The 24,804-nt window shown below is 31.7% G+C and overlaps 1 protein-coding gene, 2 long non-coding RNA genes and 1 pseudogene across 12 annotated transcripts in view; 2 read left to right on the top strand and 2 right to left on the bottom strand.

The window, feature by feature from the left end:
• Window positions 4,352-24,804, top strand: part of LOC109335760 (flap endonuclease 1-like) — a 51,185-nt gene continuing 30,732 nt past the window's right edge. Inside the window, exons 1-17 of one of the 10 annotated variants that reach the window (XM_019571928.1) lie at window positions 4,353-4,459; window positions 4,545-4,661; window positions 4,752-4,810; window positions 4,959-5,018; window positions 5,129-5,182; window positions 5,313-5,361; window positions 5,468-5,515; window positions 5,612-5,677; window positions 5,749-5,799; window positions 6,109-6,228; window positions 6,301-6,385; window positions 6,483-6,564; window positions 6,973-7,087; window positions 7,212-7,268; window positions 7,376-7,422; window positions 7,518-7,572; window positions 8,046-8,389. In XM_019571928.1, the coding sequence (XP_019427473.1) occupies window positions 4,448-4,459; window positions 4,545-4,661; window positions 4,752-4,810; window positions 4,959-5,018; window positions 5,129-5,182; window positions 5,313-5,361; window positions 5,468-5,515; window positions 5,612-5,677; window positions 5,749-5,799; window positions 6,109-6,228; window positions 6,301-6,385; window positions 6,483-6,564; window positions 6,973-7,087; window positions 7,212-7,268; window positions 7,376-7,422; window positions 7,518-7,572; window positions 8,046-8,219 (1,251 nt within the window). In that variant the 5' untranslated portion in view covers window positions 4,353-4,447 and the 3' untranslated portion in view covers window positions 8,220-8,389. Of the gene's footprint in view, window positions 4,460-4,544; window positions 4,662-4,751; window positions 4,811-4,958; window positions 5,019-5,128; window positions 5,183-5,312; window positions 5,362-5,467; window positions 5,516-5,611; window positions 5,678-5,748; window positions 5,800-6,108; window positions 6,229-6,300; window positions 6,410-6,482; window positions 6,565-6,972; window positions 7,088-7,211; window positions 7,269-7,375; window positions 7,423-7,517; window positions 7,577-8,045; window positions 8,390-24,804 lie in introns of those variants that run through there. The other 9 variants (XM_019571934.1, XM_019571926.1, XM_019571931.1 and 6 more) reach the window with 9 other exon arrangements.
• The window catches only part of LOC109335765, a 39,481-nt gene continuing 21,886 nt past the window's right edge, over window positions 7,210-24,804 (bottom strand). Inside the window, exon 3 of the long non-coding RNA XR_002106247.1 lies at window positions 7,210-7,276. This is a non-coding gene — a long non-coding RNA (uncharacterized LOC109335765). The remainder of the gene's footprint in view (window positions 7,277-24,804) is intronic.
• Window positions 12,682-17,919, top strand: LOC109335762 (annotated as a pseudogene).
• On the bottom strand, window positions 20,140-20,917 carry LOC109335764. The gene is made up of 2 exons (XR_002106246.1): window positions 20,651-20,917; window positions 20,140-20,594 (listed from the first exon to the last, which is right to left on the bottom strand). It is a non-coding gene; the product is annotated as an uncharacterized LOC109335764 (long non-coding RNA).

Genomic DNA, 24,804 nt, shown 5'->3' with positions numbered 1-24,804 from the left:
ACCCCCTAAATCTTTCATAAAGCTTGGACAGTAAAAACCAACCTATAGCTGTCATGCACTATGTTTAGCGTACAAGTTATCACTTGTAATAGTTTACTTACTCCTCCTCACTACTCTCTCATAATATAAGATACATGTAAGGGTGGTGATGTAATTGCAAAGTATCATAATACTACTGCCTTACTTATTATGATAGATTGTGAACCACATATTAAAACCATACATATAAAATACATGTATATATAATATGTATATGATATAAGATAATATATTTATACAATGGAAATAACTGGGTCATAAGTTTAAAATTTAGAAACCAGCAAGTTCCAGCAAATGCTGAGCTTAAACTTCAATAGGCAGTTATTGTTGCTCACATGACACATCTTACCTGTTAAAACCATATGTAGAACATACTGGAATGACAAACAAGTTCTATTTTGCTTCAATTTATTATTATCTTAGGTAAAATATAAATCAATTGAATTCAATTTCAAGTCTACATTTTGATGGAAGATAAATGATTAGCTACCAAAAAAATAGGTTGCACTTTATTATTCATTAACTGCAGCTACAAAACAAGAAACATAGTAGTTTAATTATTACAATGGTAGACTTAATCAATAATCAGTTCGCAACTAGGTCCACTTCCAAGAGAAGTTTGTAATGCCATGGAAAATTTGGACCTAATTTACTACCAAACCTTTTCTCTATAATGCATCCTTTTGCATGTGGGAGATTTTCTGTAAATGAATGAATAAACTTTGATATAGGCTATAGATGGTTCTTTATCTCAGTCATAGATACTATGTTGCATGGTCCTTAATTCATGATTTTTTCATAAAGCTTAGTTTACTAACCTCACCACCCATGCTATATGTTTTTTATTCAATATAAAAAATATTCCAAATCATATATCATATATCATCTCAGACTAATAATAATAAGCGAAAACAAAAATAATAAATATTTAAAAATTTTAATTGACATATTTTCATTCGCCGAGATAAGAGGAGGAATCTAAGACAATATATTTCTATTTTATTCAATATACTCATTCTTATCATCACTTTCCCTACACATGTCTTCCAAAGCTATTAAGTGATGAGTGATGTTCAATATTTTTGTCTAGTGTTCTCTTGCTTCTACTAATTCCTAACTTCTAGACATAGATCATGTAGCAGAGTGTAACAGTTTCTTTTCAACCTTGGTAGTTCTACTATTGTTATTTCCTTATTGCGTACGGCATTTTATTGCTTTCTGATAAGTCTCTGAGTTTTATGACAGATATGTCTTTTCTGTGTATGCGTGTGAGAGTGATCCAATAATTATTAGAAGAAGAAAAAATGTTGCAAGAATGTCACAGGTAAATAGGAAACGTGTTACTTAAGATTTCAAACTTTATATACTTCCTCAAATAATTAGCAAAGACAGGAAGTAATACATGATCCTTAATTAGAGTACATAATCTCTTAATAATGAGTCAACTAAACTAGTTAAATATTAACATTCTTAGTTGACAATTACTAAGTGATTTTTTATTAAGACGTGAAAGTGTTAATTAACAAGTACATGGTACTATACATTGACGTGACAAATGCTTAAAACTTAATATGACTATACCTTTATTTTTCATTTGTTAGATTCTCTGTAAGCGCAGAATGGGGAGGGTCTGGGGCCATTCTGTGAATCATGTTATAAAATGTGTAGTTGCTGGCTAAGTCTATAATATATTTGTGTCTCCATAATTGTAGTAAGGAGTAAGAAAAGGGAAAAGGGTGGAATACCATGTGGATTGAATGAGACTATAAGCTAGTTTTGAAAGAGAGAGGAATGCATGTTGAATCAAAACTTCTTATAGTTTGATTCACTCAGCCATATATGTTAGGAAGAAAATGAAGAAAAAATATGTACACCGGCCAGTGTAAGAATGTTTTACATTATGACTGTATTATCTCATCATCAACTTTTAAATAAAAGTAATACAAATGATATTTTCTATGTAAATCTATAAATTGTTACTACATAAATACTATTATCATATTTTATTAAAATGAGAATTTTAATTTAGTTACACATGTGCGTTATTGGTGTCTCAATTTGTGTCTCAGACCAATCAAAATGTCTATCTTTATTGAGAAAATAAAAACAAAAACATAAATTTATTTTTTTATATTATTCGGTGTTATTCCTTTGGGTAGGTACATGCGGATAAGATCCTTTTGGAATAGAATATCTCCTTCATTTGATAATAAGCTTTAAGTATATATTTATAAGATAAGTTTTTGGATGTTGGGTTCATGGTCCTAGACGAAATGATTGCTACAAAACTTATTTAATACAATTGTTGTTTTAATTAATTTCTTGTTTGCTAGATTTGATTACCATATGTGCTGAAGTGCAAAATTTGAGTGTGCACTTAGAGAATCCACTCATTAAGTTTTAAAATTGGTTCCCTAGTTAGAAAATATGTGTAATAATGAAAGAAAATGATGTATAGTATGAATTTTATATACTATCATTATATTATTATCACTGATATTTAATTATAGTTGTCTTTTAAAAAATGTAATCTAAATAAATGGTGAATGATGAAGAATATGAGTATAAATTTTACACTGTCAGTATATAGATTTTACACTCATAAACAAATTATTTTTGAAACGAGACACACCCTCTTTGAAGCTCGAAACTCTGGACATCAAAATTCAATTAACAAATTATTTTCAGAGTAAAACACACCCTTACATATTTTCAAAGGTTTAAAATTTTAAATCTTGTAGGACATATTGATAAAAGGATAGCAAAAATCAAGGATTACATGGAACTGAAAAACATACTTAACCTACTAGAAAGGAAATCAAATATAAGAACTTATCGATTAACTTTTCAGACACTATAAAGAAAGTCTTAAGATGATTACAACTAAAGTTTTTGATGATAAATTACAGTGTAGTCTTCTAGATATGAGAATAAATATTTAGAAGATTAGTTATTTTTTAGTATTTTTTCTATTTACAATATTCAAATATAATATATCTATGTATAAAAAGAAACAAACAAACTTTCATTATTATGATAAATAGCCATGATAACTAAGGATGACAATTCATACTCGGACCCGTGAATATCTCTAGATAATACCTACAATGAGTTGGGTCTGTATTTATATTTTTGAATCCACAAATAAATGAGACCCGAGATTTTGAGACTTGTTATTGAATGCGTCTGAGTCTGGATAATGAAATATTCAAACATGCAAGTACCCATATTCATTATTCATTGCTATATATATAGCAAATGTTATTATGATATTATGTTAATCATCATTGTAATTTAATATTTTGAATTCATAATTGTAATATCACATTAATTCATAAATATCGTTGTTATGTTGTTAAACAATGATATCATATGGTTAAGGAGTGTGATATGATCTTGTATTGTTAATTCATATGCGTAATCTAATGTTATATTATTAAACAATTCTTATTAAAACAATTTTACATTGTAATAACTAGCATATCATTATTTTTTTTCCTTGTATAGAATATATCATTTTCATGTTATACTATTTAAGAAAAAACTATTTAAATATAAGAAATAAAATATATGAACTCAAAATAGAGGGAAAATATAAATGAGAGAATGTGTGAAAGATAATGATATATTAATATAAAAGTGAAAGCAATGAAAATAATGTGTGAAAATTTGTATTAGTTATTAATGAAAGAGGTTACAAAGAATAAATTTATAATATAAAAATTATATCATGATGGTAATTATTTCTTGTTTTGACTTTATTAATAGTATATATGTTGAAGTAGTGTCTTTGTTTTTTAGGTTTGTTTGAGTAAAATGAGTTATGTTTAATAGAAAATTTAAATTATATTGTGTACTTTTTCTTTTGTTAATTGATTAAATAAGTTATAAGATAGTAGAAAATAAACACATAATTATGTGAATTTCTCGTAAATATTTTTAATATTTTTGAATTTGTAGGTACGTACAAATCTGCTGATACCCAACGATCTGCGAGTAGCAGACACAATAAATTTCTAGGGTAAAAAATAAAGTAATGAAGCGAGTTCAGATAATGTACTACTCGGATTCATCTAACTAAATTCAATATAATATCACGAATGATTTGTATATTTTTAGACATTCTTTTAAAACTTTAGTGGCTCAGCCTATTCAATCAATAATCTAAAAAATTGCAACAAAATTTGCTTTTTTTCAAATAAGAAAATAATTCATTGAATGAGACTTGGGCTGACAAAAATTTCTCCAATTTTCATGGGCCCTGGAATATTCAGAAGCTGGAAGATTCTGAATAGAAAATCAAAAGTTGCATAATAATGGTGTGAATAGAAAATATCCTTTACACTGCGCGGGAAGCAGTTTCACTCGTTATCCATTTCATTTTCTCTCATTTCTCTGCACTAACCAAATGGGTATTAAGGTCTTCATTTTTTCACCTTCCTTTTCATTTTCCCTTTCATTTTTAGGTTCCTTTTTTTGTTGATGTTGATTTTAATATAATCTAGGGTTTAACGAAGCTTTTGGCTCACAATGCCCCAAAATCAATGAAGGAGAACAAATTCGAAACCTACTTTGGACGCAAAATCGCCATTGACGCTAGCATGAGCATTTACCAATTCCTTGTTCGTAATTCTTCACTAAAAAAAACCACATTAACATAACATAAAAAAAGGTTACTTTAACATCAAATGTGTCGTTTTGTTTTTGTGAAGATTATAGTGGGAAGAAGTGGAACTAAGATGCTCACTAATGAAGCTGGTGAAGTTACCAGGTAATAATAATTATAATAATTGTAATAATCTCCTCTTACTTAATACTTAGCTAATTTTGCATTTTTTATTGTTAATTATGATTTATTGGTTTGTTTCAGTTTCTTCTTGTTATAATGTGTGTAATGGTGTTGGTTGTGTGTCTTATAGTCATTTGCATGGGATGTTGTTGCGGACAATCAGACTTCTAGAAGCTGGGATCAAACCAGTGTATTTATTAATTTTTAATTTCTTTTATTTTTATATCATCGTAACCCTATGACATTTAATTTTTAGTAGACTATATGCCCTTGATGATTATTTTGAATGCTTGTGTGTAGATATGTTTTTGATGGTAAGCCACCTGATTTGAAGAAACAAGAGCTGGAAAAACGGTACTTTTATGTGAATGTTCCTTATTTCCGGAGAGTTCTTTTTTTGGGGGTGAGAGGGGTGTTACAATAGAGTTGTTACATATCAAAAGTTACTTAATATTATGCTTTTCATGCTGAAACTTTGTTGTAGTTACTCAAAGAGGGCTGAGGCTACCGAGGGTTTGGCAGAAGCCATAAAGGTATATGCATAGTTTGTTGTTGATTTTCCTCTATGGTACCTTTTGTGTGCAGTTTCTTATATTAAATCGACATATCTGCCCGGCTGGTTTTTTCTTGTCATTTTAGGCTGACAATAAGGAAGACATTGAGAAATTCAGTAAACGGACGGTGAAGGTAGGCACATTTATTCGAGAAGTTTTTTTTAAATATTACGGTTAAGCGTGATTTGTGGTGCATGCTGTTGAGACCAATTTTCAATAACACTTGTAGGTTACAAAGCAGCATAATGATGACTGCAAAAGACTTCTAAGACTCATGGGATTGCCAGTTGTTGAGGTGACATTTCACAACTCAAGCGTGTATTGTACAATGTGTTTACCATCTTGCTCATGCTTTGGCTTCTGCAGGCACCCTCAGAAGCAGAGGCACAATGTGCTGCACTTTGCAAAGCTGGAAAGGCAAGTTCATACCTGCTCTGTGCTTGTAAGCAGGGGGCTTCATAAAAACTAAAGTGAATTATGTTCTTACTAATCCTTTTTAACAGAGTTCATGGAAACAAAAAGAAAAGTAAATGTTTCTCAATATTTAGAATCTTTTTTATAAACTCATTTAAATTTAGATGTCTTCTTTCGCATAATTGTTTCATTTTATGCTCCTAGTTTTGCCTTGATATTGACTTTTCAACTAATTCTTTTGGATCAATTGGCGACATTTACTTTAAAATAATCATTCTTCACAATTTGTGTCAAACATTTTGTAAACTGTAGGTTTATGCCGTGGCTTCTGAAGACATGGATTCCTTAACGTTCGGAGCACCAAAATTTCTTCGTCACTTGATGGATCCTAGTTCGAAAAAAGTTCCAGTGATGGAATTTGAAATTGAAAAGGTCCTTATAGATTTCAAAATGTATGGCTTTTAACTGTTTGATATGCTCATTTTTATATTTATATTATTTCAGATTTTGGAGGGGCTAAATATGACCATGGACCAATTTATTGACTTCTGCATTCTTTCTGGATGTGACTATTGTGAAAGCATTCGAGGTATTTTCATTCCTATGATGCTAGGTCCAAATTTAGTTTTATGGTTGCTATACAAGTTAAACATACATACTTATATAACATAAAATGTTTGCTGCAGGGATTGGGGGAATTACTGCTTTGAAGCTCATACGTCAACATGGCTCTATCGAGAATATACTGGACAACATAAATAAAGAGAGGTTTTATTATTTTTTCCATTTTGAAGATAACCACTCCCGATATATGCCTATTGTTACTTATCAGTCACTTGATGAATCATTGTAAAATAAGGGTTAGTTGTGTGATGTCTCTCTGTTATATTTGCATATTTGAGCTGCATTATCAATCAGACATTTGGTTGAGATATTTGGGTTGTCTAAATTTACTGATTATGACTGCATGCACCACTGCTGAGATAGTTATATTTAGAATTTATTGTTATATTTAGATCAGCAATGTCTATTGTTACTAAAGGAGCAGGAGTTTAGTGCAGCACACAATCTCAATTATATCTAAATGCTTCTTCCTTTGAGTTTAAGGTTAACGATTTTACTTATGATATTCATCTTTCACCTTTGGTAACACATACAGTTAATCAATTGGTTCAGGTATCAGATACCAGATGATTGGCTGTATCAGGAGGCTCGACACCTTTTTAAAGAACCAACAGTCTCAAGTGAAGAAGAGGAACTTAATCTTAAGTGGTCTGGTCCAGATGAAGAGGTAATGATTGTTCTGCTATTGAATATCCTTTACAAAATACATGAATACATGTACTAAACCACGTGTTTGTTCTATCTATATATGTTGAGTTCTTTGGCAAGATAACTAGGTTGCGTTTTTACAGGGGTTAATAACATTTCTGGTAAATGAGAACGGGTTCAACAATGATAGGGTGACAAAGGTTTGTGCCTTTAAATTCTATTATTATGGACTATTTGAGTCGGGTTTCAATGAGCTATCCTGCCTCTTCAATAAACAATCTTGTTATGATTTCTATATCATTGTCAGGCAATAGAAAAAATTAAAGCAGCAAAGAACAAGTCATCAGAAGGCCGGTAAGTGGTTCTTAACACTTTGAACACGAGTGTTAAAATCTTTTCTGTTATTGTCCTAACTGGCTCCTTCTCGTTCCCCTTTCTGTAAAGAATAGATCGGAACCATCTTTTAAGCCAACTGTAAATCCATATGTACCTATGAGACGGAAGGTATGTATCCATTTTCTCCATCTCCACTATTTGTCAACATACATGTTTGTTTGAAGAAAGCATGACATATTTTCCCCAATAACATTTATGGTCAGACTCCTGGCCAGCTTTGATTCAGTTATTTCAATTTTCTTTGCATAATTTCCTGCTTTGAACTAAATCATGAATTATTGTTTCCTTGCTTTACTTTCATTCTATTACAATGTCACATGGGTGTTTTTTGATAGACAAATGTTAGTATATTAGTATTTGTAATAGGCGAGACTCGAACCTTAACCTCCTTATCACCCCATTCCTTAAACCATTCACCCTAACTACCTAACCACCTTATAACTCCCAATGTCATAATGGGATGCCTTCCCTTCCACATCTGAGGGAAAAAATTAAGTTCTGGAAATAGGAAAATATGCCCCATATTTACTAAAAATCTGAAGTTGAGTTGCTAGTATAATTGTGGCTACACTTGATGACAGGAAAGCAAATGCATGCTTAGATCTTTCAAAACGGCAACTGAGCATAAGATGTTCTCTCTGCAACTTTTTAACTGTACAAGGCCCATGGTTGTAAGCAAGTTGAACTTGCCAATATATAATCTGGGTTCCACCTTCTCTGTGCCATTTTCTACAGGTGTCTGCTTTGGTTTCTGAAGCTGAGTAGCCCTGTGAATCTTCAAAGCATCTTTCTCATGTATTATCTTTATTTAAGTAACTGACATACATAGAAGTTTTGAAATGATTAGCAACTTTTAGGAATGATAAATTATAGTTTATTGATATTTATTCTTGCATTATAATAACTTTGAACTAATTTTGTATGAGAAACCTTCTTACATTACTCTACCAATAGCTAAAGAGAGTAGATCAAATGAAATATAGTACAATTCCTAGAGACATAGGAAGACTATGATAAACTATAGACAAATCTATTATGAAAGATTTAGATTAATGTTTTGTCAATAAACAAATGATAACATTACTCAGGCCAATAGATAAAGAGAGTAAATCAAATCAAAGATAATTCAATTCCCATAGACACATGAAGGTAAAGATGAAACCACAGACAAATTGATTAGAAAAGATTTTAAAAAAATGTTGTCTTTGAAAAAATTATAACATTTGATTCATATATTTAATAATTTGTTATGATATAACAATTTTTTTGAAACAACAAACACCTTATTAAGGATGGAATTCTGGGTATCTAGATATAACAAATTAGATCTTTTTAAGTTTTTTTTCCATTATTCAAATTTGATATCAATAAAAAGAAACAAGCAAACTCTTATTATTATGATTAAAAGCTGTGAATAACTTCATTTGAAATCTGTAGATATCTACTTTCCCCTTTATTAAAAATCACATTGAAATCTAGAAAATGAGGAATATATATATATATATAACACTTTAGTTATGGACAGATAAATTTTCATATTTTTATTTTATATAAAATAATTATTTATGTTCATATTTTTTTTATATATTAGTTAGGATTAAGTTTTATAGTATGTTATTAATATTTTTTTACTGTCTCAAATATACATTTTCACACAAGTTTTTGTAATGATGATTTGTTGTCCAGCTTAAACATGGATTGTATTATTTACACAGTTTTTTAGAACTTTGATGTGTCAGCCTATTAATTAATAATCTAAAAAATTGCAACAACATTTTTTTCTAAATGAGATTGGGCCTAGTATAAATATCTCCAATTTTCATGGGTCATGAAATATTCAAGCCATACTACAAGGTGGTGCTTACTTGTAGAAATTAGAATGGAGTTCTCCGGTAGAAAACAAGACAAAAGTTATCTACAAGGCTACACCATTCCTCAATTAGTACGCCACATGTAATTTGGTTGATTCCATCTATATTATTTCATATGTCATTCATTCTTCAATTTTTTCCACCATATATATATATATATATTTAAATGTTTCACAAAATATTTACATATATACCATTTAAGTAAATATAAAAATATGTAATATTATACCAATTTTATTTAAAAGAGATAAAATGCATTATATTAAATTTAGGTTTAAATTCAAAGTTGATTTGACTAACATTGAAGGTATGAGTTCAAAAATTAGTTTAATCCATAAAATGAAAAGATGAGAAAATATTGATGGATGACCTAAATAATTGAATTGCACATGTTTAATATTGATAAATGTGAAACAATTATAACTTTGAGAGTTTTTTGAAATAGTTAAAAAAGTTCTAGACTCAATTTCTTAGTTAATAATTGATATTATGCATGATGTATAATTGTTTTAATTTTATTCAAATATTTGTTTATAAATATATTATTACTGACTTGATAATTACCAATATGGGCAAATTTTGAAATTTTGAAAGAATAAGAAATGAATTTGAGTAGAAGTGGCATAAGAATTAATTTAACTATAAAAATTGAAAGCAACATAAAATATGTATTAACAAGAGGAATAAGAAAAAAGAAATTATAAATTAGGATTATTATTAGAACTTTTTTTTTTAATCCATTAAGAATTTACAATGTCGGTTACTGTGCAAAAATCTACAGTGTCGGTGGGTGTATGAGGTTCCTAAATTGCTATATTATAAGCTTTCTAGTCAATGTTGTTTGTTAAAAGCTATTAATGAAACATGAGAAATGTGTGTGAGGAGAGTAAGAGCCAGAGAGAGAGAGAGAGAGGTTGAGGGAATTGGTTCGTTTTTTCGACCCTTGTCTCTCTTCTCTCAATTTTCAATATTCTGCGAGAGAACAAGAGACCCATCTCTCTTAAGTTTCAATCTTTTTCAAGAAACCCATCTCACGTTTCTCTCAATTTCAATCTTCTGCAAGAGACCCGTCTTTCTTTTCTCTCGCAATTTTCAATCTTCTGCAAAAACCCTAAATATTGGAGGCAATTTCTTAGTTTATGATAGTAAGGGTGTTTCTCTTGAAATTACTTGATGTTGCTTAAGCCATTAATGAAACATAAGACAGAGAGAGTGGGTCTGATTTATTGATGCCATGTCTATCTCTCTTTCTCTCATTTTTTAATCTTCTGCATGAATTCCTAAAATTCTTGAGGCAATTTCTTAGTATCTCATAGTAATTGGTTTTTCTTGAACTTAAGCTGATAATGAAATGTGAGAGAGATGAAATTAAATTTATTCATGGCCAAAACCCTTCATCAGTGCCGCACCTTTCTTTCTTTTCTCTAATTTTTAATATTTGAGTTCTTTTGTTTTGTTGTTGCTGTTGATTTTTGGAATAGATGAAGAACCACACAAATAGTACAATCAAGAAAGATTGATAAATAATTTGATTTATTTTGAGTGCCGTTTCCGACCCTTTATTATTGGTACGCACTATGAAAAGAGGCTAGTATGTTTGACTCTTGTTGCCTACAATCTGGAATATGGATAATGTAACATGGATTCTTTATTCTCAATGGATGGATGGTTGGATTGAGATTATATACTTGTGATATGAATTCTTTATTCATAATATGAAAATGGATGAAAATGGATGATATGCTTTTATGATCTCATTCAAGGACATTTAATCTTGATGAATCTAAATTTAAGTGCCTACAGAAACATTGGTGGTTGTTTTGGATTGTGAGAATGAACATTGCTTGCAAGATGAATGCTTAATTCATAATATAATGTTGGATGATATGTTTTGACCCTAGTTGCCTACGATTTCAAATTCAGACGTGACCATAATTTGCAGAATAACCCGAAATGCAATTACGGTTAACATTCTCAATTTATAGTGCAAGATTGGGTATACTTGAGTCATTGGTGGTCTTCAATGTAATTGTAGTATGAATTCTTGGTTCATAATATGAATTGGGATGCAATGTTTGGGGCTATCATGTCCCAAAATACATCGTGATATGGATTCTTTATTAACTATGCAAAAACAGATAGTATAATTATGTCTCAGACTGTTTACAATGGAATGAAGAAAATGATATATATAATTTGATTGACTAACATCACAAAATGGAATCACTAAGCATCACAAATTGGTGTATGTAAAAAGAGATGGCACAAGGTCCACAACAGACCAAGCAAGACCTGCATACTGAACAAATCCAATTCCAATATCAACATTAAATGCCTCATGCTTTGAACAAGTAACCTCCTTGTTTATCACTTTTTATATAGCTGCTTGATTTTATTGCCATGCCCAAAGTGTTTGCTACCACAGGAATAACCAATTTTGCTAGAGCCTTGCTGCAGAATTTCACTATCAAAATTGTAGGTATTCTCAGCATCATTCTTCCCACCAATGCCGATAATGTTCGATCTTGAGAGAACAAAAAAATTGCAGTATAAACTTTAGCTCTATAATTCTCATCTAAAAGAATACTTTCAGGTTTTATACCACATTGGACAATGCAGTTCCGACAGTCATCATGAAGAGGCATGTTAAGGCCCTTGCAGCACTTAAGGTAATTTCGAAATGATATGCCAATTCAGCAACACCCTTGACCATTCCATTTTCATTTATTCATATACTATGAATACATGAAAATGTACATATTAACTTTTCCATTTTGACCTTCATACTAAGTTGTTGAGGAGTAAAATTTGGCAACTTATATGGTCATGATATTCTCACAGCATTTTTTTTACCCATAGTCCTTTTTACATTTATTTTATGTCCATCACTATATCAAGTTGAACATAAGCCTGATTTTGTTGTTTTCTCAATGTGGAAGTGCCTACAAAGATAATTTGATGGTTTATACTAACACAATTAACAGGGAATCGAAGAGTTTCCACTTTAAAACATGTGAGCTTCTTCTTGCCCTTGGAACAAAGTAATATTGCAGGTTCCACCCAAGGTATTCAAATCACGAAAGACAAAAAGGATCATGGTATACTCAAGTTTCGGATTAGAGTCATTAAAAAAATAATATGATTCACGTCTGGACTGAAAAATATTACATGCTAAATAAATAAACGGGGCACATCTTTGTCAATTTATTTCAAATTAACAAGAAGTTGATGAATAAGTGATTCTTATAGCATGCTTATAATATAAACTTCACTGCCTTATGATATTCTTAATCTCTATTAATTTATTTGTGTTAGCATTTCATTTTCTTAGGTTTCTTGTCTTAGCACACAACAATTGAGTTATGGAATGTGATTTAAGGTTGCAGATATGATGATAAAGTAGGTTTTAGAAAATTAAAATTTGCAGCAAACATGTTAATTGTCATTAGCCTTGGCCCATTGCTGGAGTGATCTGTTGCATTGGAGATTCCATCTTTGGTGGCAGTTCTCGTGACAAAGCGACAAGAATAGGAATAAGAAGCTGTTGGTTTTCACATAAATTGTTGTGATTGTTACTCGCATATGTTTTTGTTGTATGTTTGAGAGTATAGTGTCTCTTGCTCAAAGATATCTTCCCTTTACTCTCAGGAAACCTACCGAAGATTTTTTAAAGGCGGTGGATGGAATGACTTTGAAGGACATTATTCACTTTCTCAAAAGCTCATTTCCTCCCCTCTTACAATGGCATCATATGTAGATGGTATTTTTTCAAAAGAATTCTCCTTAACTGTTTTTGTATTTTCCATTCATTTTCTGCAGTCATATATGTCCCAAGCTATGACTCAGTTAGCAGCCAGTTCAGTTCAAAATGAGGTTGTTTTTACATGTGTGGATGAAAGGTGTAAAATCAAGTTAAAATCAAAAATGCCTATGTTGTAGTCAATAAATTGGTGATTATGCGCAAGCAGCATATGCATAGATCATTATTTTTGGGGTACATAATCGTTGAATTGAGTTAGTTTTCACATGTATGTATGTATGTATTGATGTTGGGCTAAGCTCTAACTTCTGGATTAATTTTGGATCACTTGAGGTCCTTGTAGGTTAGACTAGTACACACGAACAGTACTCCAGAAAAGCTATCCGGGCAGAGAAAATTCCATAATTTGGGTCTTTTTTGTAGCAATGCAACTACAAATAACCTTCAAGCAATGAAACTTTATGTTATCCAAGCATTGACAGTCTAAAGATTTTCCTTCCCATCCTTGTCCATGAATAATGCAGGGTTTGGAACTAATAATGGTCCTTATACCTTGATGAATGAAGTCTTGGTTAGCGCTGGATTGAGGTAGTGACTAACAAAAGGAGTTGCCTTTTTGTAACAAAGTATGTGATGTTTGACGAAGAAGTAGAAGCAAATCAAGAATCAGCTGAAGGACAATCTTCTATACAAGCAATTATAGGTATGTATAAGACCTATGAAAAATTAGCATATGTTCATTTGACCTTAATTGCCTACAAATTTTAATTAATTTGAGACCCTTATTATTGGCTGGCAGCTGGCTGGTTGTAAATACAATTGCATTATGAATTATTGATTCAAAATGTAAAACTGGTATGGCGCCTTTTGGTCTCCTTCAATGCAATTGTAGTATGAAATTCGGATTATTATGCTTTGGAGGACTATGAAATACATTAGCCATATGTATTCATGGTGTGAAAGAAGACGGGACAAAATATTTGAGTTTGCTCAATATGCAATTGTTATTCATAATGTAGAAATTAGAATTACATGCTGATCCCTAAATGCAGTATGAGTTCTTTGTTCATAATATAAAAATTGTATGGTATGTGTTGTGCCTTGATGACCCTGAATTAGTGAAATGCTCTATGGAATTAGCCGGTGCTCCCTTCATTGAATTTCACTTTTGAGAAGAAATTAATAGTATTTCTGTTGACTTTCCTTTATGCCAGTTTTTTAATTCATTAGAATGTTGTGGAGTTAGCCTGTTTGATGCAATCTTTTATAGATTCAGATTTTGGTTGACAATGTGGGTCCTTTTTGTACTGCTATGTGATATTTGACAGTTAACTATGAACTTTTTAGTTTTGATGAATTGAGATGAAAAGGCGTAACACTGACTCAAGAAACAAGTCATCTCATAAGTTATTTAAGTCATGGAGATGAGAATGCTTATACGCAAATGAGACATCAGTTTAATCATAAATGAATTACTGCTTGAGATGAAAGTGAGTTAATTTGCATGGAAATTGAAAGCATCTACACACAGTTGTCAATATATGTATGGATTCTTTGGTTGCTGTCTCACATGCCAAGGTTCCATACCAATCCTTGGGACTTATTAGCTTTTGAAGACAAAAAATATGAGACTTCAGCATTGTAATTCTTAGCTAAAAGAATATTCAGTTTGTTACCACAATGCACTATGCTATTTTGAAAGTCATCATATGATGGCATGTTAAGGTCGTTGTAGCTCCCAAGGCAATGTTGAAATGGTATTTCGAATTTAGCAACCCCTCCGGCTGTTCCTTAGTTAAGAATTTTTTTATTAAGAGAACCATTTTTTTATGTGCACTGATACTACTAGCTTATGAAAATTTGCAATATTTTACTGATGGCCATTTGCAATCCAAAGCAGGCGAAGGCCATGTTAAAATTCCCAACGATCACATGATGGAACTACATCATTCCATCTAAGGGTCGGACCTGTGAAGTTTTGAGAAGGTACTTTTTGTATCAGTGGGATAGTCAAAGCTGGACCACACAGTACTAGTGTAATTACAGAGAACCAAAAATTGAACAGCACCTGTCCGTACTATCCTGGTCTGCTTTTGTTACAGTTTGACAAGTGTCATTCGGTCATTCCCTATTTTGTTTAGTAAAATAAATAAGAAATGCAATTTAATTGTGTTTCAGATCATGCAGGCTTATGTTGATTAAGTTCTTGATTTGGCTTCACATTTTATTGCACATTTGCTATGCATGTTTCTGCTGCACATTGACAACTCATACAGTGAATTCAGGCACTGGAAGCAACAACCGCAATGTGGTTACCAGTCCTACCCGAAGTTCTGCCTTGAGCAAAGCAAGAGGGAAAGCTTTCAGTAACATGGCTGTTGGCTACAATAATGTGGATGTCAATGCTGCAAACAAGTATGTTGTTGCTGTTGGAAATACTCCCGTAAGCCACCTCTTTCCCCTCTTCCATAATTACATTTTCCATCTTAGATCCTTTTGAATTTTCTTTTTGTAAAGTTGGCATTTATGATTGGAAGGTTTTTATTTTATTTTACTTATCATAGTTGGTACCACAAAATTTGCAATTATGCATGTGTTAGTGTGTGATGCTGATGTGGGTTTAGTTGCATTTGGATCCTATAAGTGATATTGTCTGTAAGGGGAGAAAGTAGGGTGTATCTACTCTTGATTTGATAAGTGTGTTGTGATTTTAATCCACTAAATGATTTAAGGTTGGATATAACTTTACTTTCTCACTTTGGAGAGGATCTTACTTTAGAGTTTAGAGTATCCGAATCCGGTTCAGTTATGTTGAGTATTTTATGAGAAAACGTTATATCCTTGAGGAGGAAATAATGATTCTATGTTCTAATATGAGTTAATTTAGGGAGTTCTCACTGAGACGGCAGCTTCACTGTCTTTAGCAGCTGCACGAAGATAGTTGAGGCAGATGAATTCATGAGGGCAGGGAGTGTATGATGGATGGCTACCTCATTTGTATGAAAACTACTAATTTTCCACTCTTCTTTCATTCTATTAATAATAATGCTTAATAGTTAATACTATGAATTTTAGTTCTTTTCCAATCTTCACACACTTAATTGTAATGCAAGTGACATACTTCTTTTGGTGGTTGGAATGACTGCTTCGATTTCGTTTCTCTGGCAGATTTGTTGGGAACCTGCTGAAAGGATAAACAGTTGGCATTATTGGAGCTGGTCGTATTGGATCAGCTTATGCAAGAATGATGGTAATATGTCAAATTTTCAATAGATCTCACACTGGATGTTCTTCCTACTCCAGGTTCACTTGATGAGTTGCATTTGTTGTATGCTATATTTGTCACTCACAGTTTACTTGGCTGTTGACTGCTGAATAGCATAAAAGGGTATCCTTGGCAAAATTCGTTTCAATACTTAGAATTTTAAAACAAGTAAAACTAAAATCTTGATTCTTTCTTGTATATCAGAATTTTGAAAGATCACTGAGCTCTTAACTTCAATCGTTTTGATGTAATGCAATATATTACTCGAAAATCAACAGCTTTAAGATCTTTAGCTGCTGATAACTGATTATTCATATGATCAGCATATTCAAAGTTGTCAAGGCTACTAGGACTCCCCTGCCAAATCTGCAACTTGTAATCTTACAACTGCACTCTTAGATTGTTGATACTAATGACTTTAAGTTGACTTCGATGCTCGATGATAACAAGCAATTATGCATTATATTTTTGCACTACTGATGAAATAAACTTATTTTCCATTGTATCAGGTTGAAGGGTTCAAGATGGACCTAATTTACTTCGATCTCTACCAGGCTACTCGACTAGAAAAGTTTGTTAAAAGCATGTTCCTATGGAATCATACCCTATCACCCACCCCTATTTATAAATGATATTATTGTGAACTTATGATTCTGAACTTTTTTCCTATTACAGCTTATGCCGACCTTTTGAAAGCAATTGGTGAACAACCAGTGACTTGGAAAAGGGCAGCATCCATGGATGAGGTCCTCCAGGAGGCAGATCTAGTAAGAACTTCATGCAGGGAATTTAATGCACCATCAAGTAATAGGGTGGAGGGTGCAACACTGGGTATCATCTTTGCAGCAGGCTATTCTGCATCCTATATTTTGGAACACTACTTCTAGTATGTCTGGACAACCACCTATGCAAACTGTTCGACAATCCAAAGTGGACCTTAGCAATACCACCAACAAATGACTTCAGGAACAATCAAGCAGTTGGAATAACTACTGCTGTGCAGAAGGTATCCGTGTCTGGTTCCTGATAAGTCAAAAAGGGTCAATTTTGATCCATTTGATCTTCCAAGTGATGTTAGTACACTTGCTCAAGTTGTTCTCTGCTCATGGTGGTTAAACTGCCTATCTATTCTTTGGGGTGGAATCCGCATCTTTTCTAGTTCAAATTTTGGGCCGGTGGATAGCTATCAGATTAATGTTGGATCTGTAATTGCTGCTCCTGCATTTTCTTCAACAAGCTGTCTATTAAGTTTCTGTATGGTATGAGACTAGTAAGGATCATACTATATTGAAAACAATCCGGGTTTTTCTTCCTGCTATTCCTTCTAGTAAAGTAAAAGCCAATACTTGGGAGTGTGCAATTGTTGTCACAAATCATTTTTAGTATGTGACATTCTAGATTTTTCTTAATATTCCTTTAAATTTAAAGCTTCTAAATTTTTCAACTGTGTCAGATAATGGAAGTTGTGATTTGTTTCTTTTATCTAGTTTGCATGAATTGGTAATATATGTTAGTTTCGGTGGAGCCTTTTGGTTGGATTTTTTTGGTGGGTGCACTGAGAGCGCTGCTGAGGATAGTACTGGTAAGGAAGTTTTTGGTATCAAGTCCTCGTACTATTTCTGTTTTCTTCAAGTATATGCCAGAGGAAGAGATAAAGGAAATATAATTTTCTATTTCACATATGCACTCTGCTAGAAAGTTCTGCATAATATGGTGTATATTAACAGCTGATGTTTTCTTTTCTTGTGTCACTTTCGCTTAACAGTGTTGTTGCAGTTTTGATTGCGGATTTCCATTCACTTCCTAGCTCTCAGCACGGTCTTGTATATTAATGTTTAACTATCACCTTTTCTGTTACATGTCATTGGCTTTCATAGTTCATTCTGGTTTGTTCAACTTCCTATTAACTACAGAGAGGTCTCATTCCTTTTCTGTTAACTGTGATGAGTACATTGTTTCATATTAAGTTGTTGGTGGAATGTTTCATGGTTATAACATTGGAATCTTGGATCCATAAGCAAAAGTTTGCTATTAACCATTTTATATGGTATCTTAACTTCATTACGTTATTATTAGGCATAAGCACTCTGTTTATTGTTATTCTCCTTACTAAATAATTTGTGGATGATAAAAACTTAATTTAGTATTGATACTGTATTTGAGGTCAGTTCAATACCACAAACTGACATGATTTTGAATTGTTTGAGTTTCAGTGTGAATCTGATTTTTAGAAAATCTGCTAAGGTCCACTTTTCAACCAAATTTGCACCATCCTTTTAACGTATCTTTCATCTGGGAGAATTAGAATATAAACTTCGGTGTTAATCTGTCCATAATTGTGTTCTTGGAAAGGCAAGTGTTTGTCTGTGGTACTGCTTTTTAGGCTTAAACATATTGGGAGATGGAAGGATGAAATGCCCAAGAGGCCAGGGAGACGGTTCTGGATATGCAAGGTAGGTTGTTATTTTGATATAATGCTTGGGAAAGGAGTTGAGTCTATTTTTATAAATTCTTCAGCTTTAGTGCCTAATCCTGGCAAGCAACCCCGATGAAACATTAAACAACATTGACTCCGAATCAATGACTATGAGCATGTACAACACTTGTCCTTACTATTCAGGTCTGCTTTTGTTACAGTTTGATACTCATGATCTCAAATTTTGAAATGCATGTTCTTTGTTTTTGATGTTTTAGTTCCATTCCTTCGGTAATTAGAGCTTAGAAACTCAGCCATCCATTCTTGTGCTTCAAGTAAGCTCATATTTAAGGTTTATGTGATGGTGTGAATTCTAAGTCATCAAATTGAGTGAGGGTAGTGCCTATGACCTCAATTCTTGAATTTCATGTTGATTTCCTTGTGTTTGATGAATTAAATCCCCGGTTTCAAAGTGTTTAGTGGTCAATAGGTTAAGCCTGTCTATTTTGTACTCCTACTGGAGAGTGTATGATGTGTCCCGTAATGATCATCAATGGCAATTGCAATGCTGCAAAGGTAACATACTAACATACTAACAATTGCCAATCATCAAGTTTCAATCTTATGCAAGAAACCCATTTCTCCTTTCTCTCAATTTTCAATATTCTGCAAGAAACCCATATCTCTTTTCTCCCATAATTTTCAATCTTCTGCAAAAACCCTAAAAATTGGAGGCAATTTCTTAGTCTATGATAGTAACAGTGTTTTTCTTGAAATTATTTGATGTTCCTTAAGCTATTAATGAAAAATGAGGCAGAGAGAGGGGGTTTGATTTATTTGTGGTGTTTCTTACCTTTTTATCAATGCCACGTCTATCTCTCATTCTGTCTCCATTTTCAATCGTCTGCATGAATTCCTAAAATTCTTGAGGCAAATTCTTAGTATCAGATAATTATGGGATTTTCTTGAACTTAAACTGATAATGAAACGCGAGAAAGAGATGAAAGTTCTTTTGTTAACCATGTTGCTGCTTCTGTTGATAATTGCAAAGGATGAAAAAACACAAATAGTATATAATCAAGAAAGATTGATAAATAATTTGATTTATTTTTTGAGTGCCCTTTCCGACCCTTTATTATTGGTACATATGATGAAAAGAGGCTAGTATGTTTGACTCTTGTTGCCTACAATCTGGAATATGGATGAGTTAGACCCTAATTGGTTGATGGTCCTAAATGATATTGTAACATGAATTCTTTATTCTCAATGGATAGATGGTTGGATCTAAGTTATATGCTGTTGTATGAATTTTTAATTCATAATATGAAAATGGATGATATGCTCATTCAAGGACATTTAATCGTGATGAATCTAAATTTAAGTGGCTAAAGAAACATTGGTGGTTGTCTTGGATTGTGAGAATGAACATTGCTTGCAAGATGAATGCTTAATTCATAATATGATGTTGGATATGTTTGACTCTAGTTGCCTATGATTTCGAATTCAGATGCGACCCTAATTTTCAAATTGACCAGAAATGCAATTACAATTTAAATTCTCAATTTATAGTGTAAGATTGGGATTGTATACTTGAGTCATTGGTGGCCTTCAATGCAATTGTAGTATGAATTATTGATTCATAATATGAATTGGGATGCTATGCTTGGGGCTATTATGTCCCTAAGTACAATTGTAATATGGATTCTTTATTAACCATGCAAAAACAGATGGTATAATTGTGTCTTGATGACCCTCAATGCAAACTGTACTATGATTCATTATATAAATTCTGAATTGTTTGTATGAGCCTTGAATATGCTAAACGCAACTGCAATATGGAACTTTTGCTCTATAATTCTCATCTAAAAGAATACTTTCAGCTTTGGTACCACATTGGACAATGCAGTTCCAACAGTCATCATGAAGGGGCATGTCAAGGCCCTTGCAGCTCTCGAAGTAATTTTGAAATGATACTTCCAATTCAGCAAAACCCTTGACCATTCCTTTGTCATGTATTTATATACTATGACTGTGGATAGAACCTTGTTATGTTATGGAATGCAGCAATGAAAACAAGAAGCGGTACCTAAATCCACTGTTACTGTTATGTTATCCAAGCATGGACAATCCAATGATTTTCCATCCCATCCTTGTCCATGAATGAAGTGCTGTTTGACAAAGAAGTAGAAGCATATCAAGAATCAGCTGAAAGACAATCTTCTCTACAAGCATTTATAGGTATGTACAACCTTTAATTGCCTACAAATTTAAATTCACTTGAGACCCTTATTGGCTGGTTGTAAATACAAGTGCATTATGAATTATTGATTCAAAATGTAAAACTGTATGGTATAGCTTTTGGTCTCCTTTAATGCAATTGTAGTATGAAATTCTGATGATATGCTTTGGGGGACTATGATGTCCCTAAATACAATAGCTATATGGATTATGTATTCATGATGTAAAAGCAGACAGTACTGATTGTCCCTCAAGATCCTAAATGCAAATTGCAGTATGCATTATTTGTTCATTATATTATATAAAATACAGTTGTAAATTCTTGATGAAATGTTTGAGGCTGCTCAATATGCAATCACTTCATACTCTAGAAATTAGAATTACATGCTGATCCCTAAATGTAGTATGAGTTCTTTGTTCACAATATAAAAATTGATGGTATGTCAAATGTCAAATGCAATATTAATTCTTTATTCATAATGTAAATCTAGGATGAACGTGATTAACCCTAAATGCATTGTCAATCAAAGCAAAATTTTTTATTCATAATATTAATTTTTTATTGTGTTTTTTTGCCTTGATAACTTAAAGGCATTGCCAGAATGAATCTGTTCATGATCTAAATTCTGGATGGGGCATGTTTGAGCTTTGATGTCCTTAAATGCCACTGCGTTATAAAATATATTTTTATAATGTAAAATAAGCATGGTATTTTGAGTCTATATAACCTTGAACACATTTGTAATATGGCCTCCTCTTGTTTCAGAATGATTGCAACCAAGGTCTGAACTCGTTATCCATAATGTAACATATGGAGGGTATTTTGAGTCTTTATGGACCTTTAATGCAATTGCATTATGAATTAGAGGTGATGTCTCTAAATGCTTCTAAAATAGAAATTCTTTATTTGTAATATAAATCATCATGCCATGCTTGAACCTCTAGATTAACATAAATTCAAGAAAAAATAGAAGTTAGACATATAACAAATATCAATTTGGACATTGGACAACTGAAATAATGATCAAGATAGAAATAATCTTCATGTAGGTGAATTAACTTTATATTTTGGTGAAGTAAAATTTTGGGCTTGTTTGTCTACCCAAGCTAGAGTCAGAAATGAGAACATACCTTTAGAGTCAAGAGTGTGCCTAAGAGTTACTTATGGATAATTTTGTTCAAACTTAGAGTAACTAAGTTGACAAAGTTTACTCTTACCAATTCTGCCATGTTCCACTTTGCTGCACTCTTTCATTTGATTATATGTTGTGTTATCATATAGTACTATATTATCTTTGTGTTGATTTAGATTTTGGTTGACGATGTGAGTCCTTTATGTACTGCTTTGTGATATTTGTCAGTTAACTATAAACTTTTTAGCTTTGATGAATTGAGATGAAAAGGAGTTAGTCATCTCAGAAATTATTCAAGTCATGGAGATGAGAATGCTTAAACGCAAATGAGAGTTCAGTTTAATTATAAATGAATTACTGCTTGAGATGAAAGTGAGTTAATTTAATCATATGAATTACTTATAAGTTCTTTTGACAAAATTATTGAGTCAAAGATTGAAATAACGTATGAATGGAGAGGAACAAGAATTTTTTACGTTGCCATCAGCTCTGTTTTCTTTTTGCACTGTTTATTTGGGAATTATTTTTTCAATTAAATGGAAAACATGGAAAAATATTATATTGAAAGCATCATTCAAGTCAAGAGGACATTATGTACATGTAGCACTATATGTGGGCTTTATTAAAATTGAACTTATATAAAAAGGTATTGTTTTTCGTTGGGAAAAATATATTTAGAAAATTACGTGTTTAAATTTTAGTATAACCTACTTATTTTATGTTTGGAAAGTTATATATTATTGTACAATATAAACTGATAAATCCTCTTATACCACATATAATGTAATATGTGTAAGTGATATATTCTTTCTTTGTTCATTAATGATTAATTTAGATGTTACATATCTCATTTTCATATAGTTTAGGATTCAATGCTCTTTTGATTTTTAAGAGTTGAGCCTACAAAACTCAATTAATTTTCTATATATTCTTTTTCTAAATCTTTAATAAAAAAGGAAAAAATAAATAGGAGAGAACAATATTTATACACATGTAAGTTTTCAAATTTACATAATCTCAAATATTTGAAATTTTATTTTTATTGAAAAATATACTTTATTTTCAAATACTTATTTTTTGATTAAAACTAAAATTATTTAAATATTAAATTAATTGATTTTAAAAAAATATGAAGGATTGATTCATTCATAACTAAAAATATAATTTAAAATTATAAATTTAAAGAGTAGAGGAAGATTGTCACTAATGAGTTGAACTTATTTGTAAAGGTAAAAAAGTTTATAATTAGCTTTGACCTCATTTGGAGTTTTTGTAAGTCCGGATTAATTTTCTATTGATTTTCATGAATCAATGTTCTAATTAAAAATTGAAATTATGCATCATTATTTTAATTTTATTCAAATATTTTTATAAATATATATTATTAATAAGTTGATTATAAAAAATGGGAAAATTCTAAAGTAGTGAAAGAAGAAGAAATTAGGCTATTAGAATTTTAATTTTTTTTTTAAAACAAGGCCCATTAAGCAGATCTGATTTACGGGTGTCGGTGTGCATAGGATTTGCTATATAAAGACATGTTCATGAAACATGAATACATCAGAAATATGAGAGAGAGCGTGCGAGAGAGAGTGCGAGAGAGAGAGAGAGAGAGAGCGTGCGAGAGAGAGAGAGAGACATAAAGAGAGGATGAGAGAGAGCGTCCTTTTCTTCTTCTAATTTCTCTTAATTCTCAGTCTCATGCAAGAAACATGACTCTCTTTTCTCTCAGTTTTCTATCTTCTACATCAAATACTAAAATCTTTCTGAAATTATTCCATGTTGCTTAAGCTTCTAATGGTGAAACATGAACTGGAGAATGAGAGAGAGGTAATGTGCGTTTCCAACCCTTTTGTCACTGCCACGTCTATCTCTCTTTCCCAATCTTCTTCATGAATTACTACAATTCTTGAGGCAACTTCTTAGTATCTGTTAATCATGTTATTTTCTTGAACTTCAGATGATAATGTTGTGATTTTCTTGATCTTCAGTTGATAATGATGTGATTTTCTTGAACTTCAGCTGATAGTGAAACATGATAATGATGTGATTTTCTTGAACTTCAGGTGATAATGAAACATGATAATGATTTGTTTTTCTTGAAATTCAGGTGATAATGAAACATGATAATAATTTGATTTGCTTGAACTTCAGCTGACAGTGAAACATGATAATGATGTGATTTTCTTGATCTTCAGCTGATAATGAAACATGATGTGATTTGATTTTCTTGAACTTCCGCTAATAATGATGTGATTTTCTTGAACTCCAGCTAATAATGATGTGATTTTCTTGAACTCCAGCTAATAATGATGTGATTTTCTTGAACTCCAGCTAATAATGATGTGATTTTCTTGAACTCCAGCTAATAATGATGTGATTTTCTTATACGAACATTATTGGTAGCCTCATTAGTAGTGTATATGCATTATGTCAAGCATACTATGAACTTTGAGCATGAAGATGGAGATTCAACTTCTTAGCATCTTTATCACCAATCTCATAAAGTTCTTCATTCGACTCTGGCAATGTTAGCTTTCTATGTTAGCTTTCTGTTCTTAAATGCCACAACAATAACCTGTAGTGAAAAAAAATAGTTCCATGCTCATTTTACATTGTATTTGCTTACAATTTATAAATGAAGTACTGAAAAAGTT

The sequence above is a fragment of the Lupinus angustifolius genome, chromosome LG20 (genome assembly GCF_001865875.1).
Source record: "Lupinus angustifolius cultivar Tanjil chromosome LG20, LupAngTanjil_v1.0, whole genome shotgun sequence".
Lineage (NCBI taxonomy): Eukaryota > Viridiplantae > Streptophyta > Magnoliopsida > Fabales > Fabaceae > Lupinus > Lupinus angustifolius.
Note: the sequence above shows the minus strand (reverse complement) of the source record. Positions and strands in the feature narration are given on the sequence as shown.